The 21,536-nt window shown below is 39.1% G+C and overlaps 1 protein-coding gene across 1 annotated transcript; it reads right to left on the bottom strand.

Annotated features, from left to right (window-relative positions):
• Positions 1 to 665: 665 nt before the first annotated feature.
• Positions 666 to 15,731, bottom strand: LOC140953881 (uncharacterized). Its single transcript, XM_073403258.1, has 18 exons — positions 15,632 to 15,731; positions 13,976 to 14,107; positions 13,672 to 13,781; positions 12,595 to 12,772; positions 11,724 to 11,839; positions 10,535 to 10,658; positions 9,383 to 9,502; positions 8,717 to 8,827; positions 8,046 to 8,204; positions 7,186 to 7,422; positions 6,403 to 6,596; positions 5,357 to 5,464; positions 4,544 to 4,894; positions 3,249 to 3,495; positions 2,470 to 2,804; positions 1,827 to 1,916; positions 1,446 to 1,659; positions 666 to 1,026 (listed from the first exon to the last, which is right to left on the bottom strand). The coding sequence occupies exons 1-18, from the start codon at positions 15,729 to 15,731 to the stop codon at positions 779 to 781; spliced, it is 3,174 nt and encodes a 1,057-aa protein (XP_073259359.1). The 3' UTR covers positions 666 to 778.
• Between the last annotated feature and the right edge of the window lie 5,805 nt (positions 15,732 to 21,536).

The following is a 21,536-nucleotide window of genomic DNA, read 5'->3' as shown; positions in this document are numbered from 1 at the left end:
ATCTGGATACGCTGAGAAACTTTGATCATCGTCAAATGTCACTGTTACATTTCTTTTGCTCAAGGGGATTTTACATGTCTTATCATCAGGCCCCTCAGGGTACTGGTCAGGCCAGTAGAAATATTGCGTCCATACGCGGAGCCTCGTGAACTTGGTACGCTTAAGGAGTAAAATAAAATAAAACAATTGTTTATCAAGAGAACACATTGTTAGATATAAAAGACAAAGTGAGGATTTCTATCAGAGGGTGAAAAAGAAAGATTATTACCTCTAGGTAAAAGATGAGGTTCGAATTAAAGTCTCTTATCGAAGAGATGGTAGCCTGCGAAGCGCAGACGTATTTCCGGTCGTCGTTTTCGGAGGGAGAGAAGCGACGACCGGAAATACGTCTGCGCGTCGCAGGCTAAAGAGATGGCAGCATTTGTGGTGTTTCATTGCACGCAGGTTGCTTAGACTTAGTTTAATACAAATGTCCTAAGTCACCAGTGGTTCGATTACCACTGTAAAGTTATTTATTCATTCATTGTTTGTGTATTTATAACATTTTCTTATTAAATTCACCGTGCGTCACGTGATTCAGTATTAGCCATTTAGACATGAGAACGAAACTGGGTCGAGTTGACTTTCGCAAAGACTTCTGGGATTAATACTAGGGACCAGGAAAAAATTGAGCCAATAGCTGACCGGCGCGTGCCCAGTAACCATCCCAGAAACAATTGCGGGATGCGTTTAGTTTCCAGTCCCCTTTTCTTTGTTAAAGTGGCGCATGAGCAGTCGTTTAATCCCCAGAATAACAGGCTTTGATACTCACGTCAAGATCTTTGCAGTTTGTGTTTGTGATCTTGTTGTCATCACAACTCAGGTTTTCATCAACAGGGATCTTAAGATCATACACACCAAACGGACTCTTGCACTCCTCAGCTCCCAGGAGCTTATCTTTATTAGAACGGCCTCGCGTAGTTAACTGGTTATCACACATCGAATGCCAACGAGAATCGTCCTTTGTAAGGCAGAACAAGGAGATTTCTAAAGAGAAAAAAACAACAGCAACAATAAAGCATGATGACCTAATACAGGTTTTTGTCTAAAAATAGCTTATTATATCAGTATTATCAGTAGTTTTACCAAAGGCCAGGAGTGACTTAAAAAAAAGAGTGAGTATAACTGATAATTATGTCATATGTCAGCACTTAACTCGATGGGAGAGGATCTGATAAATGGCATTCGTTCTACGTAAGGATATCGATACAAATGCTTCCTGGCCCATGGTCTGAAAAGTCAATCTACAAGTATTCTTTTCTGCCCGAAGGACCGAAAAAACTTTTTTTGGAGACCACCTCCCCCTTATCTAAGGGTCTGGAGCCGGCACTGAAAGGTACCCCTTTCTGGCGGCGCCCTCTCGTGTTGGCCATCAAATTGAGTACCTCCCTGAGCAACCTACTTACTTCCTTGAGCCTTTGCTTCCTGGCACTTCCGTTTGTTTGTGACACTAAACCGGTCAAATTCAACGTTCCTGTACGAGCCGATAGATTGATAGTATTTCTTGGTGGTGCCGTCCCCAGCTCGAAAATAAGACGCACTAAGATGACGTACTTGAAGATGAACTTTATCAGGAACAGAAGAGGGCTGGTCTTCATCGCCAGTAAGTTCCACATACACCTGTGAATTCAAAGCAACATGATCAGTGAATTTTTCTGTGTAAGAAAGTGAAGTAATATAACATCGTAGGGTATTGTTCTATTCCCGGGGAGACCGAACAATCAGGGATTCTTTAAAATATAACCAAGCAGAAAGGGCTGCTGCCAGTAAATAAAGCAGGTGAATACCTTAAGTAGCCGTAGATTGTAACACTTTTTACAGCTTTTATCAATCCTGAGGGTGAATTTCGCATAGCCATTCGTAAGGTCTTCGAAAAGCTGAAAACATAATATTAAATAAAAACAGAAAATTACTTAATTTATAGAGGGTGACAATGACCATGTATATTACACATTTCGTGAATATATCCTTCGAGTGAATAATGTCGTTTTTGGGAAGGCAGTTTAGCGATAACATTTTACTTAATTGTAAGTCAATCATCCGAATCTTTTTTTTTACTGCGCAGTTAATTCATATCGCAAAAGACGTTTTTGTCGCAAAGAACTATACCATGCTATTCGATTCCACACAGCGACCGTCAACCCTGGTAGTCAAATCAAATCAAATCAAATCCTTCATTTAGACACGTAACACCCAGGAGCACTACTAGAGTTCTCGTTAAAACGTGTACGAGTGTACAAATAAAAATGTATAGTAGTAACCTATACATTACGACTATTAAAATACTAACCATAAATAGGTCTACAAAATGGCTAAAAACAGAATCTAAAACTAAAGCTATTTACAGAATTTACAAGCCCTACACGTTCAGCCGTGTAAGCTTTAAGAGATCGCTTAAACGACGCAATGTCCTGTGATTCTCTGACTTACTGCAGGATTTCGCCTTTTGCTCCAGCTCCATCTCTTGATACCCGTAGCAAAAATGTTATTCGTGAAGCATTTTACAGCTTTATCTTGAAGTTGTTTCATATTCTGTAATACATTTGTTAGTTCAACAGCTCCGTTAAGTCTCCCAGTCCCCAACGCACTTTCACTGGCCAGCCGTTGAAATGACGTCAGCGGGCTGTTTCCTTCCCAGAGTGTGCGGAATACAAAAGCTTTGTGAAGTTCATACAGGTTTCTCATGAACGACCGCTCCAGTGCTCTGTATGTGCTGAGTAAATAATCCAGGAAGTTCTGCTGAAGTTTCGTGGTTAAAGGAGTTTCTTAAATGAAGAATACAAAATACCATCAGATAGGACGCATGCCTGATTAGATCGCACACCAGTGGAAAACGTACAGTACTAAGATACCTAATGTCCGACAAACTATTACTTTTGTGTGCCTGGATCGAACTTTTGATGATTTGCAAAGTTCAGGCACTTCTTCGTTGGAAGAAAGAACTGAAAGAAAACTTCGGGGAGGGGGATAGCATCCATCAGCCCTACCCCCACCTTAACTTGTTCCTTTTTTTGCTAAGTTACGTTTTATACAGTCGACTCTCTCTTAACGGACACCTCTATAAGACGGACACCTAGACTAGGTCCCTGCCTTTGCTTATTCCCTTTATTTGACTCTTTAATAACACGGACATCTCTCTAAGATGGACACTTAGTGCCGGTCCCAAAGGTGTCCGTCTTGGAGAGAGTTGACTGTACGTCTTTTCTCACCGTCTGATTTTCCAACTTCTTTGATTGCATTTTCTGTATCACTTAGAAGAGGAACATCAAACAAATATCCCCCCATTTCGTTATCGAGATCCATGCATTTTCCTATCAGGTCAATACGAGCCGCTCCCGAGACAAAGAATGACTCTATTTCCGCATCAAGAGCGGCCGAATCGGTGGGTAGTGAAGCCACCTCCATTAGACACAGAAGTTCCTTCCTAAGCTCAACTTTGTTCATCTCAAGATTTGCCTTTTTAATAGGAAACAAAAACAGAAACAGGGAATTGTAAGCAAGACAAGTTAGAAGGTGTGTGAACTAAGCAAATCCCAGATAGCCTCCCAAGGGCTTTTCCCTTAACGCTTTAACCCTAAACAGAATCTTTACGTAAAAAAAGTGCGAACTAATACGGGGAAACAAACAATCGGATATGCTGCATGTACCATCTTGGACAAAATTACATAACTCTTAAAGAACTAAACACATACCAATTCCAAAAACTATTGAAACCGTATTTGCTGTCAGAACAACATAGTTAACATAACTTAAGCATACACTCTTACTTTCTTAATCCATTATATTTTAAAACTGCTTCTTTGGAAATAAATTCTATCTCAATTCTCTAAAACTTTAAATTCTGGAGAACTGGCTAGAAAATCTTAGGATTATTTCAGCTCCAGGCCTTATTAAGTACAAATAAATATATATATATATTTTTCTCTTTCATGTGTGTATGTAATTAATTAAGTACAAGGCGAATAAAGGTATTGTTGTTGTAAGATCAAAAGTTGAATTCTTATTTGTTGCTCCCCTACATTTCCTACAGAAGTAGTGGGGAGAAAATGATAAAATATCAAGCAAATTCTCATGACCACTCCGTTTACAAAGCATCCATATTACAAGGAGAAATTTGATGCTGATCACTCGTAGGGACTACTCCCTTTTACCCAGGCCAGGCGTGGCTGCTTCAAGTATCCTCTCCTTGGTATACCACACATGATGCTCAACAGAGAATCGTACCTAGCTAGTTCTCTCAAATACGATTAGTAATTTTATGGGCTTCCTCCACAAGGAAAAAAGATAAACTTATACTTATCTGCACTACTGAGATTTGAGGCGGTCGTTTTAACGACCCCAGAAAAAAAAATTATTAGTTCCAGACCTTACAAGAGCCTGGCAACCGTATTTCAATTTTATAATAGCCACCTTGAGGATATTTTTATTCCTTTAGCCGTCTTCTAATTGGAAGTGAAATTCCCCACACCTACCACTTGCCCCTAAACACGTATTTACTAGCTACCTGCATTATTTCCGGGATCGCAGTAACATCAAGTTGATCAAAATCCAGTTGGCTTGGATCTTCGTATGGTTGGTAGTTCTCTCCAAACGTCAGCCATTTCGTGATACTGTCACGGTAGTCACTGAGCTTTTTCAGGCATTGTTTCCCACGAAATGAATCCGCTACGCTAAGGGCGTTATCAATAAAGTCCGACGGGCTTTTGTCACGAATTGCCTTGTAAAAGCCTACAACTCCCTGAAGCATAGCTATTAGGTCAGCTCCATTAAATTGGCCTTTTACGTATGCATCGCCAAGCGTTACGCCAATACTTTCAAGTATACTGGTCATCCTTTGCTCTTCAAATTTAATTCCCTTCAGTAACGAAATCAGGAAAAGGACTCAAGAAGTAGATAAAGCCTAATTTACTAATTCCGGTATCCCCAAGGCCATACAGTCTAAAGAGGGAATATTGCGTTTTATTTCCCGGGACTCACTATCAAAGTTTTCTGCTTAGCGCTGGCCTCTCCACCATTCGGGTAAAAACCACTCCCCCTCTCTGATCACGTGCATAGGAAAGAGCTATGCAGACTGTTTCCCTTGGGGCCAGTCATTGACTACTTTTGTAATTCCCCCCAACACATTAATACGAAAACAAATATACATATTTTCCACCAGTCAATGGGCGTGATCGTGAAACAGAGATTTCAATTTGCGATTTCTGAGCAAATTGAAAAGAAGCTAGTCATTTTTGTTTAGCCGATTGGAAACGCCGCTGATTTTTATATATATAATTCAAATGCCACTCAAAATTATCTTATGTGAAAGGTCGAATACCTTGACATACAATCTTTTTTCACTCTCAGCTATATATTGATTCTGCTCCAGACGTCTTCTTTCTGCATTTACTTGTAGTGAAGCTACTTCAGATATTTTAGAACCCATCTTTGAAGAAAAAACAAAACAAACAATGAAACAGAAAGACAATGGTACTTTTAGAATTAATGTTGGGAACAACTGTGTAAATAAATAATTGAATAAATAAATAACGATGATGATGATGATGATGATAATGGTGATGAAGATGATGATGGCGATGATGATGGTGATGATGATGATGGTGGTGATGATGATGATGAGGATAATGGTGATGATGATGATGATGATGGTGATGGTAATGATATTGATGATGATGATGATGATGATGATGATGATGATGGTGGTGGTGGTGGTGGTGGTGGTGGTGGTGATGATGATGATGATGATGATGATGATGATGATGATAATGGTGATTATGATGATGGTGATGGTAATGATATTGATGATGATGATGATGATGATGATGATGATGATGATGATGGTGGTGGTGGTGGTGGTGGTGGTGGTGGTGGTGGTGATGATGATGATGATGATGATGATGATGATGATGATGATGGTGATGATGATGATGATGGTGATGGTAATGATAGTGATGATGATGATGATGGTGATGGTAATGATAGTGATGCTGATGATGATGATAGCATGATGGTGATGGTGATGATGATTTGTAATCAATAACAATAATATGATTAAGAATGAGAATAAGCTGGCAAAAGTGGAGGCAAGCACGGACCCACACGTCCCCCTCCGCCTACATCTGCAGATTAACCTAGGAACCCGAAAGATCCGATGTTCGAGATGTTAACCAATCCGCAACACAACATGAGAATGTTAATGAGAATGAGAAAAAGTTATGATAATTGTCATGTTACTACAGCGAGACAAAGAAGGAAATATAAATCACTTATAACAGGATCCGGCTCCTACTTATAACTATGGTTTAACTGTTTGGCCGACAAAAGATCCTAATCTGTAACATCATGGTTTTGACGATAACTAACCGCTTTAAAGTTTTCGGTGTCCTTCACTGTGGAGATGATATCGTTGAAAGCATTTTCATATTTTTCAGCTGCATCTTTAATGACTTCCACAGTTCCTTCAAGGGCCTCCCATTTGATGCGCGGGGCAAATAGCTTGTTGTTTCCAAATATATCAAAGCCATCTTTACCCAAGAAAGCAAGTTTCCGTGTTGCGTCTACAGGAAAGACGATGCAAGTTAAAACGTGCTTTGATGTCAAGATCTTAATGTTAATTAACAACGGCAACATTCGAAAGTTCCATCATTCAGGGACATACAAAGAGATCCGGACCCTCACTCTCCCCTCCCTTTCTTCCTCTCCCTTTCTCTAATTGTATAAATAACACTTTAAGTGGCTTCAAATATCTATAAAGATACGGGAAATTTTTGTCTGTAATCCGGAATTCTGGGACTTTAAATCAGGAATAAAGCTCAAGGAATCGGGAAACCCAACAACGGTTGAAAATCGGAGTCCCAATTCCACTGACATAGTGACCTGGGATCCAGAATTACAGAATCCAAGACTGTTTGGATCCCCTTACATAGGGCGTGATATATGGTTTAAAGAAACAGTTACTTGAGCATTCGAATTCAACATATCTCAAATCTGACCGAGCACGTCCTTCATAAAACATGGGGCGACAGTTTACGGAAGTAAACATTTTGTGCCAGCCCGGATGGAAATTCTGAGAATTTAGTCTCTCGCTTTATATAACCAATTTTTTAAAAAATTCTTTGCCGAAAAACTAAGTTCCCAAAGGCTTACATTTGTTGATCCGCTGCGCGTTTTCATCTGTAGTTATTTCGTCCGTCACTCTTTTTATAAACTCTAATGCTTCCCGGCCTTTCTGATCACCACTGTTGCTAAGCAACAAATCTTCGGCTTGTCTTCTCATGATTTCTAGTAAATCCACAGGATAGCTTTGTTTATCCTCTGCCTCCAAGGCCCCGGATTTAACAGCAGGTCCACTGACAGAACCATCACTCCCTCGGGTTTGAGGAGCTGAGAAAAAAGGATCAGTTAAGAAAACTGCCCACCTTCCCTCCTCCAAGCCAACATTCAAACTCTTACTTCTCACTTAGGGTAAAACGTTAGCTTAGGGTAGGGGTAGGTAACCATAAGTAAATGATTAACTATCTGCATTATTCTATAAATATTCAAACTCCCCTCGGTCTAGTCTCCCGTGCAGCCGTTTTTGTCTCGTCTGAGCCACGAAGCATAGACGATTACGTTGGAGACTACCCCCAGTCACAACGCTACCACATTACAGACCAGACATCGTCAAATATTTTAATAATATCAGGCCGGTCTTTTATTCGCTTTCTGCTAGCAGGAGGAGCGGACCCTTTCCCCCACCCCCACCCCATCTTCCCTCAGCTAATAGAGAGCTTAAGCAGCGACGTTTTTGAGCCTCGGGCGTCAACCGAAAGTGGACTTTTGGCACTCTTGAGCCGTGATTTTGAACAAATTTGTTCGGTTGGCGTGCGTCGCTTAAAAATGTCACTGATGATGACACTTAGCAAAATTAGCAAAATCGTTGAAGATCGCCTTTAAATGGCTCGTAAAATAGATTGATTTAATAGATCAGTCTGTTAGCCTTGTCGTTTCTTGTAAATAATTCTTACTTGATCCTGGAGATCCATCATCACCGGAAGGACCCCGACTGCCACTAGGACCAACTCCATCATCTTTGCAAAAGAAGGTGGAGTCCCTGTGCCCAGGACATTCACCGTAAGAGTTTCTTATTTTGGTCCTTCTTTTTTCCCTGGGATGCAATGCAGTACCTTCAAGGAAAGGCAATCAATTCACGATTACATTCTTACGCACTTGAAAATTATACGCGACAGTGAAAATCCACTTTTACCTAAACTTTGTACCCAGGGTTCTTTCCTTATTAGGGACCTTAAGATCCGAGGACGGCGACGGCAGCGAAAATAAACATCGCTTAAAAAGTGAATTCGCGTTCATCCAATCTTCATCGCGACAGTTCCAACTAACTTACTTTGTCAAATGTAGGCGAACTCTCCTGGAGTTGCATGCCTGAAAAACCATGTCCGAGTTCAGAAAGACAAAGAAAATTTCATAGTAGCTTGTTTACGTCCTTCATAAAACGTGAAATTAGGCATTTTCTCGTCGTAGTCGTGCAGTGACGGCAAAGAAATGTACAAAAAAGCGTGATGCACGTGCAAAGTTGTTGTTTTGCCGTCGCCGTCGTCGGATCTTAAGGTCCCTATTGTCCCTCAGACGGCTGCGGAGGACGAGTAGAAGAGAACCCTGGGAACGAGTTTGCTTTTACCCTTATAGCCAGGCGGTCCCCTTGGGAGTTTTGATGGTTTATCACGGTCAATCCAGTCTATATAGTCTGGATCACAGTTTCTTCCAGCTCCTCCTCTTCCTCCTGCACCACCTACAAGTTAAGGAAAGTTTGAGTTGGACTAAGTCACCGCGCGCGCGCAAGTGTGAGGTTATCCAGAATCCAGGAAATTTTCTAATGGAATCCGGAATCGTAGCCATTGGAATCCGGAATTTGGCTAAATAAATCCGGAATCCTGTTAACGATTGGGATCCCAGGGATCCGGAATCCACGTTCCATCCACAAGAAAAGTGGAATCCAGTGCCTGTGATCCGGAATCGACAGTGTGGAATCCAGAATCCAAGACTTTTTGGGACTGTCTTACATGGGGCGAACTGAAACAGACTGATCCGTTTTCTTTGCCATATATTCAAGTGTTTTGCAAGTCAGATATAGTATCAACGTTGGAATGCGGCAAGACTACAACTTTGTTAATTGATTGATTAATTTATTTATTTGTTTTTCTTTTACTTGCGATCCTAATAGATGAAATGCGCTCCATGCTTATTAAAAGTAATAAAATGGCGAAGCTTGAAATAAGACCTATAATTTAGTATTAAAGGCGCATTACTACTTACAGTGTATTGAAATAATTTTCTCTGTGCTTACCCTTTCCACCAACTCCGTTATTAGCCGCAGGCGCTCCGCCTCCTCTGCAAGATTTTAACTTTATTTGCCCATTTAAAAGCCTGTAGCGAATGTGTACATTGCCTGCATTTCCACCATTTCCTACGGAAAATTGATTGGTGCAAGGTATTCTGTTTAAGTAGCTTAAAAAACCTTATCAATAGATAGAGCGGTTTTCACTTGACTGTCGTAAAACCAAAACCAAAGTAAATACACTAGCCAACCAAAGGGCGTAGTAAAACCAAAACCAAACCAATTCCTCAATTACTTTCGACAGTCAAGTGAAAACCGCTCTATGCATACAGTTTCGATTATACAGTATTGTTGCACATAGAACTGACAATTTGACCAACAATAGACGACTGTTTAACTGTGACAATGGACGCATCGAAACGCACCAATAGACCTATTCGGCTAACTCAATGTTGTACCCAATTCAAACCCTTTGGGAGTAAAACGTTTTGTTTCAGGAATCTCCATATCATTTAAATTGAATGCCACATTATAATGCAAATACAATACACAAAGAATCTTATCCCCGGGAGATTTGAATTGGGCACAACATTGAGTTAGCCGAATAGGTCTATTTAATACTGATTAAGAGTCTTCATATCCGATAACATCACGGCTTAACTGACAGACGAGCAATAACATCGCGGCGTATTTGACCAATCAGATCAATAACCAGAGTATAATACCATCAACTGACGTGATACAGCTCACTTTGACTCTGAAGATGACTACCGCACAGGTTGTCGAAACGTCAATCACTGTCAACAACAACAGTCCTATTCAGGACTACGTTCACCCGGACGATCAAACTCAACCTCCTTTTGAAATGACTCCTGGGTTCAAACCTTTCACAATCATTGCAAATATAAAATTATTCGTGACTATTATTAATTTTGCTCCCGCAATAACTGAAACTGCATTTCATTGTTATTGTCTGTTTGACAGATGCTAAAGAGACAAAAGACATCTCCCTACTTTTATCAAATCAAGGTTTGGGCATTTCTCAGTCATCGTAGCCATGTACACAGCCTTTCATCACGGGGTAGCCTTTGATGAGCTCAGCGGCACCACCCCATTGACGATGGTTAATTGTTCCCCCTGAAAACTAATGATAAATCTCACCAGGGGTTCCTGCATTTCCCCCGTTGCCTCCACGAGTCCCCTTGATCCCATTAAGTCCTCTGATGTCATCGCAGGTACAGTAATCAGTTTGACCTGAACAAGCCCGCCCACTTTTGGCAGGTTGCTGTGAAAATAAAACAGTACCTACACTATTTCGTTCCCCTGGAAGGGGGACTCCGCATATGAAAGGGGTTGGGATGCTCGTCGGAAATTTTGAATTAACGCCCCTAAAGGAGACCAATCTGGGCGTGGCCCAAGCTTTTTTTGACCCCTAAAAGAGACCATGTTAAAACATAGACAATATATATATTTTTATATTTTTTCGCGTGCAACCCTAAACAAGACCTTCACGGCTAAATATGATGGCGTTTTGCCCAGAACACCCCAAGTGAGACCAACCTCCGAAATTTACACCCCTAAGCAAGACGACGAGCAACCCCACCCCTTTCATATGCGGAGTACACTCCCTGTGCTTCGTTCCCAGACGGCTCCCTCGCCATGTAAACTTGCTCGTAAAGGAAAATTGGGTAGGAAAAAACGGCCGAGATACCGGGCACTTTCTATTCAACCAAAACGTTCTGTATGAATTTTCGGCAACTTCCTGAGTGACGAATGGAACAGTAGAGCATTTTCCCAAATTTCCAAAAAAGAGGACAACCTCGCGATGTATACCCAAATTTTCGAAAACGTCTTTTCCCAGAAGTATTCTTTCCCCTCAACCCTCTCCCGGAATTTCAACAATTTTCAAATATAGCAAGTAGACAGTGTTGGATTTTGGTTCAGTTTCATTGAAGTCCACGAACATTTTTGAAATATGTAGCATGTTAGATTGTTTCAAATTGACCAACCTCAAATGAGTGGTGCTAGATCGGTCACTGTTGGGTATTAGTGAATCTTCAGGGTTGAAGCATAGGCGTAGCAAGCTCAAGTTACTAGGGTGGACCCGATCGAGTCGGTATCGCGTTACGAGCGATCGTTGAGTGTTTGTATGAGAAATGAAATATTGAGGTCTGCGAACGATAAATATCGTTATACTAAGTAAAGAAGGTGTGTGTCTCTGTGTTTCGGGGTGAATTCCTCAATTCAGTGACTTTTTGGCTCTATTGCGTTACCCCTGTAACTCCATTCGTCTTATGAATGGAGTTACAGTGATTAGCAGACAGTTACAGACAGTTAGCATGCTTCAAACCGTATGTCCGCTGGCCGCTGCTGGTGCACCCGCGCCGCCGTCTTGACCTTTGTGTCCGTCTCCCGCGTTAGAGGTGACATCAAGAACACCGGTCATGACATCCATATGAATATCAACTAAAATTGTTCAAAGTAAATAATGATATTGATGACGATATTGATAACGATGACGATAATTATAATGATAATGACAAAAAATGATGATGATAGTGATATTGATAATAGTGACAATAATTGATAACGATATTGATAATAATAACAATAATCAAAACAAGAATTATTTACTTTATACACATCTCTCACAACAACAATTGTGATAATGATAATGATAAAGATAATGGTAATGTTGTGGCAATTATCTCTTTTTGTTTTCGTTTTTACTTGTACTTACTCGTTATCGTGTATTCTTCTTGTTTTTTGTTTTTTTTCTCACTCTGGTATTTTGCTAATTAGGCTTCTTTACTTCTTTTCCCGCCGTATGTAAATTTAGTCGAAAATAGCTTGTTATCTCGCCCTTTTCAAGGCAGCGTTTTAACGTGTCTTGATAGTTCGCTTATCTGTGTTAATTTTTTCTCGGTTCCCCGGACTCCAAACCTTGTCAACATTCTCAGCGTTTGGTAAGCAGCTTCGTTTTTTATCGTTTCCTTGCATTTCGTTTTACAGTCGTGTTTAGGTAGTTTATGTCTGTATTATAATCTTTATTTTGTCCACTTTGTAGGAATTTAATTACTTCGCTGTTCGTGTTCACATGTGGTAAAACATTTGTTGAAGTCTTCGTGCGTGTTTCCTCGAAGCGGCCCTTGCCTTTTCAGGTAATAAAAATGTTGTTGCTTTAAAAATAAATAAAAACATTGAAGGTAAAAATTTTTCACCCTGAGGTCCGTGTACACCATTCTCCCCATTGTCTCCGTTTCGTCCAGTTTGCGGGGTTGGTGTGGAAAACTGTTGATCCCAGTTTGGCGAAGAGAAAGTTATTTTACTATCTGCAGCAGCAACGATATCTCGTGCGTATATCCTAACATGTTTAATACCTCGAAGCTCAGTGGTATCCTGTAAGAAAAATATACAAGCAAATAAACAAAACATAATTCATTTAATGCATAGGGTCTGAAACAGTAACGAACAGGACGTTCATTAGTTGAAACTTTTAGAATAGCAAAAATATATATATGTTATTGACTATACAAGCAAATAAACAAAACATAATTCATTTAATGCATAGGGTCTGAAACAGTAACGAACAGGACGTTCATTAGTTGAAACTTTTAGAATAGCAAAAATATATATATGTTATTGACTACAATTTATAACAAGGGTGACCGATAGATGGCAAACAAAAATTAGAAACAAGGAAGTTAAGTAATATTCATAAGAGGGTAAATTGTATTTTGATTCAGTTTGTGCTTTGGAGAGGTATTAAAAATCCCCGGTTCGGTGCCCACCTACTCCCCTACGCCAACATTTTGCCCTTAGTAAGAGGTAAGTGTTAATGTTGGCTTAGGGGAGGGGTAGGTAGGCAGTTTCCAAGAAACGTTTGATGATCCAAATACCATATGTAAGGGGAATCCAAGACAGTCTTGGATTCTGGATTCCACACTGTGGATTCCGGATTCCAGGTACTGGATTCCAGATTTTCTGTCATTGGAACCTTGGATTCCGGATTCCAATCGTTAGTGGGATTCTGGATTCCATGTTACACAGGTAAAAATTTCCCCGGATTCCGGAACCCTGATTACCATACATGGGGAGATAAAAACGTCCTGCCGACTAACTCCTCCCCTAAGCCAATATTAACACTTGCTTCTCACTTAGAGCAAAATCTTAGGGGAGGGGTAGGTGGGCAGTTTCCCAGAATGATCTATTGATAAAAGGCTCTAGTCTGAAAGCAGAGTAACTTGGCGTTCAACCTTTATGTATAGAGTATCTGCCAGTATATCTAGTTGTTGTACGAGATCATCCATGCTCCTCCTTGAATCAGCAAAGCTAAAATCTTCATGTTCAATCAACTGGTCATGTAAATATTTCATGTGAATGACGCGCCCAAGTGCTTGATAATGACCTAAAAAAAACAGCGCCGGAAGAAAAAAAAGCTCTCTATTATGAAGATGTATGTCATTATCATCATCATCATCATCATCATCATCATCATCATCATCATTATTATTATTATTATTATTATTACTAATGCATTAGTCTCTTCTACAACCATGTCCGTAAACGAAGTTGGATACTGCCCATATCAGTCCTACGTACCGTTTGCGATCTTTACAATGGATGGAGTTTGAGTCCAAGTTGGCTCAGGAATTGTGACTAATGGAATGTTTTGTGAATCGCTTGGATTATCCAATACGAACGATGAACATTCTCCATCACTGTTCACTTGGCCTGTATGTATGACAACATTAAAATTGCGTTTTTATTCATCTGAGTAATAATCAAACAAGTAACTTAGCTAAGGGGCTCGGTCGCGAGTAGTCAATTGAAACCCAAAGGTGCTCAAACTTGCATCTGCAATAATTGAAATCTTTCCTGTTCTGTGAAGAAGTAAAAGAGCTTGTATGTTTTGTTTTACTAATTCAGACCATTTGATTCTCTCCAGGGAATTTGCCTTTTGTCGTTTCATAAATTATGTATACATTCATGATGCAAATCGATGCACGCGCAAGGGCGACATTTCAAAGAAATAATTCTTTGGGGTACCTGATCACGTGGACGGGAATAGGAATTGAACACAAAATATACAAGCAAAAACACTATGAACTGAAATGTTATGAAAATCCCATGAAAATGTTATTAAAAACCCAGGAAAGCATTTTCCAGGGCCCTGAATACAGATATTCATTTTCATGGCCTATTTTTCAGGGCATGAATTTTCTATGAAAAGTTGATAATGGGTTTCATGGCTCGTGAAATTGCCATGAAATATCTGGCACTAGGGTTCATGAGCCATGAAACGTTGGTGTGTTATAGATTCCATGGGCCATGAAAATTACACTCAATATCATAAGTGTGATGAAACAATATTTGCAGTTCCTTTCACTATTAGAAAGCTTAAGCAAAGACGTTTTTGAGCGACGCATGTCAATCGGAAGTGAAGCCTTCTCCATTTTTATATGCCTTGACGCTGACAAATTTGTATTGCCAAGTTTCTTTTCTCTTATAAAGACCATTTACCCGAGAGTTTCAATCAAACCACTCCCCAATGATGCAAAAAGTCCACTTCTGGTTGACTTTCGTCGCTCAAAAACGCTTTTGCTAAGGCTCCCTATTATCCTAGACAAGAAGTACCACTATTGTAGTTTAAACCAGAGAAACGGATTTTCCATTATTCAAACTTTCCCGGCTCCTTGATGCTGCTCTGGGCTTTCCATATCGCAGGGGCACCCAGCGAGAATATAGTTCAAAACCACTTGAATATAGCATTGTTAAACGTATTTTAGTATTTAAACGGTAGATATAGGCATATTATCATCTCCTAAAACTTTTTCATCTGTTCGGAATTCCTATCTGAAAGTCTAGTGAATGATCCGAAAATAATAGGGATCAAAACTTACCTTTTCGAAAATTTCAGCCAGAAAAAAGGCTCCCAAGAATTCTAGGTGACCTTTCTAGGGTAAAAATCGTGAAAAATGAGCAATTATACCACTTTTTAGAAGTTCGAAAATCCTAGGAGAGGTAGGCAGCGAGAAATTTTACAACAAATGTTCCGAAAATTCTAGATCTCAAATTGTCTTCCGAACAGATATTTTCCGAAAGTGGACGTTGGGTGCCCCTGATATCGGTCAAGAGCCATACTCATTCAAATTTTTAACAAATTATGACCAAAATTCCCTAGAAACTTTGCTGGTTGGTCCGAGATAAATGTTATGACTAAACTCTTGTCCAATCTTGAGCATGTATACTATATACCTAGTGTAGTTGGTGGTGTTTCAGAAGAAGCCACCGGTGGATCTTGCATTCTGATCTCTTTCTTGACTTCTGTTGAAAATGCTTGAGTCCACAGAATCATTACTGATAATAGCCAGGCAAACCATGCTTTGAGTATCATGTTAACCGCTGCAAAGAACTAAGAAAAGGAAGGTGTGATTTAGGAAATCTCGCGATTTTGTAGGGCAACCTAAGGTTTCGTTCACACGGTACCGGAAGAATTTTCGACCGGCTGAAATTTGACCGGACACTTTGTTCACACCGTTCAATATTTTCCCTCTGTTCACATGGAACTTTGAACGGCTGGGCATCTAAATTTTTGTACGGTTAAGGTAGTTCCTTGTGAACGGAACACCTAATCGCTCGAATTTTCAGCCGATCGAAAATTCGTCCGCTGTCGTGTGGGCATAGCCTAAGATAATCCCATAAGGCCCTGCGGACTGGTGAACATATATCGAAAAATAATAAACTGAATGCTTGGAATATAAAATTTTACCTCGGGTAGCAGGGGCATCCAACGACGGTTTCCTACAAAATACGTGGGAATCACTTTTTGGGCTATCCAGAGTACCTTTAATTAGATCTCTAGAAAAGTATTCTAAGCGGCGGTACAAAATTTTTATCTGTTCGGCCATCCTAGGGGAACTTGAGTCGTTTCAAAATTACAAGGGCTTCAGTATCAGTTTTCCGAAAATTTTAGCTGCAATTTATAATCGATTTACGAAAGTTAGAATTTTTTTTTTTCTCTCTCCATCACATTTTAGAATCCGAAGTCTTAGTTTTCCTTTTTCTACGACAAATAGTGTAACCTGGGTAGTAAAACATGAAAAATTAAGCGTCAGAAAATCGTAGGGAATTTATTAGATAGAGTTCGAAAACTTGTACATGAATGGATCGTTCATCTAGAAATTTTTAGCCGTCCTCAAGCAAAAGAAAATTCTAAGCTATATTTGCTTCTGTGAACAGATATTTTACACTCGTTGGGTGCCCCTGATAAAAATTGGCAGAACAATTCGAGAGACAAAAGTAGATGCTTGATTCGTGAATGTTGTCACCAATATGAAACGCGTTTTATACGATTAAAAATTTATTGTGACAAAAACTGATTCAAAATTTCAACTCGTCACTTAGCGATCAAAATTTGTTCTCCAGCTAAAACGGCTGCCAATAAATATCAACAAATATAACGTTTTTTTTGTCAGTTGTTTTGTTTTTCTTTTTTTTCTCAGCTGAATAGAATGACGTTTCAGACTATAAAGAAAGAAGAAGGGGATGAATATGACATGTTATTTGTCTATCCAGCGTTGTCTGCCCTGGATTAAAATGTGAGAAACCAAAAAAGTTTTGTCTTTAAGCGTCCATTCTGGTGTCGCGGTGTTGCTAAAGATTTTCGTCCTTATTGTTATCTGTAGTTCTTTGTTTTAAATCAAGAAAATTCAATGATTTAATTATAAAGACAGATCTTAGTAGGATATATTCACACTGTACCAGATAGAATTTCGTGCCGACACAAAAACCTAGCGATCTAGATCTGCATGGTATAGTATATGACAAATATGAACACAGCTATCTGATAAGTGGCGTATGTGTGAAGATAAGCCTTATTTTTCGTGCCTGCGCAAAAGCCAGCTGGTATATAGTGTGAGCATAACCTAAAGGTGACAATCCAGTTCATGAACTTTCAAAATTGGAGAGGATATTGTACAAATTGGTCTTGCTGATCTCACAACTAAAGTAAAAACGTCAGTTAAACATGTACAACTAGTAGATTGATTAAGAGGATGCATCCAACAATTTAAGCAGGCTTGTTGAAAAAAAAGCACGCCTTATTGAGCCATTATTGTTGTCTTCTGCCGGCAAAGAAGTTCGAATCCTTTTGTTAAAAATTAAAGATACAAACAGTGTATTTTAAACTCATTTTCAACTCAGTGAAATTTTTGCTGATATTTTAATCTTGCCTCTTGATGTTCGTTATATTTTGTCACGTATTGTATTACAAATTGTTTTGTTTTCTCATACAAATACAAACAGATTAGCGAATTTACTAAATAAAACTTAGTTAAATCTTACCCTTGAACACTCCGTCTGTTGAAGCACTTCAATGCAACGAGGTCTAGGTAAACTTTAAAAAATATTTCAAACAAGAAATATTTAGAAAGAAAAAGAGACAATAGGCCTTATTGACACGCCCCTCCAAGCGGGGAAGTTCATAGGTCGATAATTTCAACACCAGCAGTTCTCAATTTCGCCTACCGGTGCGTAAACGTTCTCTTTTAAGTAAGAGAAATTATTAACCTCGCTTTTTGCTAATAAGTCAAGCGTCTTATAGGTGGATTTTTTCATGTAACGGCTCATTAATAATATAAAACAGTGTAATTGTTGGTCTACTGATTGTCCTTGATGGAAGGGAGTGGGGAAAGTGATAGCAGGACAATGCCTTCAAAAGGCGAGGTTTGGAGATGCGCAGGTATCTTTGAATGGGTTGAGGGGCAGTCACTTGCCCGAGGTTGGAAAACTAGAGATTGGCACGATTCAGAAGCAAATCCTCGCTGTTTGAAAGCGGGTTTCTGGAGGTTCTAAGCATCAAATTTCTTGTTTGCTTTAAAATAAAAAGAAAGCAAAATGTAATTAGCAACCCTTGGAAAGGTTCATTTCCAAATATGTTATATTTTTCTCTGTCTTAATAAATATTTTACGTTAACTTGTCCAAGTTTTTCGCGTCGGTAGCTGCAACTAGAAAGACCGCCGGTGTCTCACAGTTGGAACACCTCAATGTCTGAAGGCTTCAGAAATTTCTGACCTAAGGTCTTTGTAACCCATGCACCAGCAGCACTTTTTAAACTTTCTCCATTTCCGAGACTGTCGTGACCTTCTTTAAAGTACAACCAAATTATTATTATTATTTTGTTGCCCAAGTTTGTAAAGTTGTTGTGGCAATTCCTCGGATCATGAATTTTTTTTATTATTATTTTATTTAGATTTTCCTTGCGCGAATATTTTTGTTGTACTTTGCCCGCCCTAAGCTAATGGTCCGTATGCCCTAGAACGTTAAGAGAAAATTAAATACAAAGCTTTCATCATGATGAGAGTTAACAAGACGAGTATTGTATTGAAAGTGGTATAACAATTGCTTCAAAATTTAATTATAATCATTCTGCTGTCGTCACTTATTAAGGAAAAAGAACATGCGGTACTTTCTATATAGGGTGGATAGCTCCCAAATAGGTCTTCAGTTTCACAGTACATTCAGGAAATCTTAATTCAATTTTAACACAGATTAGGAAATATAAAATTCCTTTTGGGGTCAAGCGTGGCTAAGAAACAAGCACATTGAAGGTCAAATCCCAGTTGCGTTTACTTTGAAAACGCATTTAATTTTCTTGAAAAGCTAAACCCTGTTCTTTGGCAATTTCTTGTACAATATGTATAACCTTCTGCGTTGACAACGCACTAACTCGACAAAGGAATTCTTCAATATGGCACCAGGGAAAATGTGAGTGATATCATGATTGATGAATATTTTTGTTAGATCAATACTTTTCTCAGATAATCCTAAAAAGTTCTAAAAAAGGCTATTCTAAAACAGTAGTTTATGTTTGATCACGATATGTGATCAACTGTTCCCCAAAAGGATGCTTAACTTAATTTTTGGAGAGGAATTTCTTTCCATCTTCGGGTTTTTTCGGCTGAAGTTACTGTTGTAGCGTGAGGCTAAATCATTGGTCTAAAACACACAGGAAGATAGGTAGACAGACGATTTTGAAAACCCTTTGATGCTATTTCTAAACCCTGTATTTTGATATAAGAGTACATCTGATTCAATACCCATAAAGCTTCATAAAAAACCTCCTACTTTTTTTTTACGGCCGAACTGTCTCAGCCTGTTTTACCCTAAATCCATGAACAAAATTGTTAGTTGCATTAACCTTGTATAGAGTAGACATGTGGGTTGTTTTTAATTATTATTTAAGCGCATTTTTCTTGTAACCTATAATTGAAAGCACGCGTTGTTAATCCAAATATTTGTCGTAGCCTACATTGAGAACAAAGAAATCTCTATATCATTATTGAGGTATACTTCTGTCACGGCTCAATCGTCCTATTTCTTACCCTTAAATTCTCTATGAATTTGATTTTGACTGAGTTAGACTGGGTACAGGCTTCTTGTTCAAGGGCTACGATTGAGTCACCTGAGAATCAATGATGGTACTAATTAACCTAATACATAACATAGTAAATGGAAATTTAATAGTTTTTCAAATTGTTCTACGCAGCAAATAATAAGATATCTGTCAAACACTGCAGCACTCGATATCCTATTCGATTAATATGTAGCTCTGATTCTCAAAACGTTCATCATATATATATGTCATCATAAATACTGTCTGCAATGTCTGTCTGCAATTTGGATCATGGAAGAATACAATTAATTATCTCAAATGTGCCCAATATTGAAAAGCGATGGAATGGCGGCAATGATATTGATACATTTAAATAACAAAAACAATGATCTATTTTATGTCAAAAACCAGCAGTCGGCTCCTGCAAAAACCTATGGAGTGTCCCCGGCTGTCATATGAAATATCAGCAAGTCCACCATGTCCAGAGCCCACAAACCGTTGAGTGGTGCCGGAACTCCCAGTCGTAGAATTGGATAAGTCCAATAATAACTTGTAGAGAATATAAATCGGCACACAGATCCTTACGGCAAGGCGATGAAGAATTAAACAAAACTAGCCGTTCAGCTCCCGAGACACCGGACAACCGCTAATGTCATGAGCCCATAACCTGTGGCCGGTGTAGCTTCCATACTTCGCCTATACGCTTAACCTATATAATTTATCATGTTTGTCTGAACCATGAACTTGAGCCCAAAAAAGACCAAAGAAACAGCATGACGCATAACAGAAGACAGCTAGCTCTTAATCAGTCAATAGGAAGAGGCAAACTTAAAGCTAGGGGCACAAAGGGTATTTGATACACGGGGATTTTCCCCGTTCATTGACCCGACGGCTATGCCATGCTGATGAGCCCCAATAAGGGTGGAACAGCTGTCCATAGCTGCCACTCCCCGGGTGATATGGCTGTGCGCATACGTGAGGTACTGGCCAGACCGTAGGTTGATGTATGTGTGCCCATTGCTTTAAGTTTTTTGCTCGACTTCATAGGATAGTCAATAATGATGATGATGATGATGATGATGATGATGATGAAGATGATGACAATTATAATGACGATAATCATAATGACGATGATGATAACGGTAAGACAATAATGATGACGATGACGATGTTGATAATGACGAAAACGACGACGACGACGACGACGAGGACGATGATGATGATGATGATGATGATGATGATGATGATGATGATGATGATATAAACATTCGAGAGATACGCAAAAACTTTGATGTGGACGGAGAGCCTTCAAAACGTTTTAACGAAAGCGGAAGTTTTTGTATTTTTTTTTTTGTATTTTATTTTTTCCCTATTTGGTAATTACAAACACTTACTACTAATTACAGGACATGAAATAATACTAAGTAGGAGAGGGCCACATCTTGGTAAAAACTAATATTGTGTCCCGAAGGTTTTGAGTATTTTAAGAGACGTTAGTTTGACAGGGTTTCGCGGTAATAGGGCGGTGCATCATTATCATAGCAAAGCAAAAATAATTGGGTCATTCGAATCAAATTTCCAACAATAGCATTTTCTATTTGTCTTAGTCGTGTCATTATGGCATTTGTCACTTCACTCTATCTAAGCGTTTCATCTTTCTTTCTAACATTTGAAAAAGATCAAAATTGAATTAGTGAATTTCTAATCCTTTGACTTTGGCCAATAAGGGCACTTTCCGCCGATAAACGTTGATAGACTGCTATATT

The sequence above is a fragment of the Porites lutea genome, chromosome 12 (assembly GCF_958299795.1).
Source record: "Porites lutea chromosome 12, jaPorLute2.1, whole genome shotgun sequence".
In the NCBI taxonomy this organism is placed as follows: Eukaryota; Metazoa; Cnidaria; class Anthozoa; order Scleractinia; family Poritidae; genus Porites; species Porites lutea.
This window is presented reverse-complemented; position numbering and strand designations above follow the sequence as displayed.

Bases quoted from the DNA above. Each gene is read 5' to 3' on its own strand.
- LOC140953881 (XM_073403258.1), bottom strand. From the start codon at position 15,731: ATGATTCTGTGGACTCAAGCATTTTCAACAGAAGTCAAGAAAGAGATC. The intron at 10,659-11,723 runs GTTTGAAGCATG...TTATTTTCACAG, and splicing joins CAGCGGCCAGCGGACATACG to CAACCTGCCAAAAGTGGGCG. The intron at 7,423-8,045 runs GTAAGAATTATT...CTTTTTTCTCAG, and splicing joins TGATGGATCTCCAGGATCAA to CTCCTCAAACCCGAGGGAGT.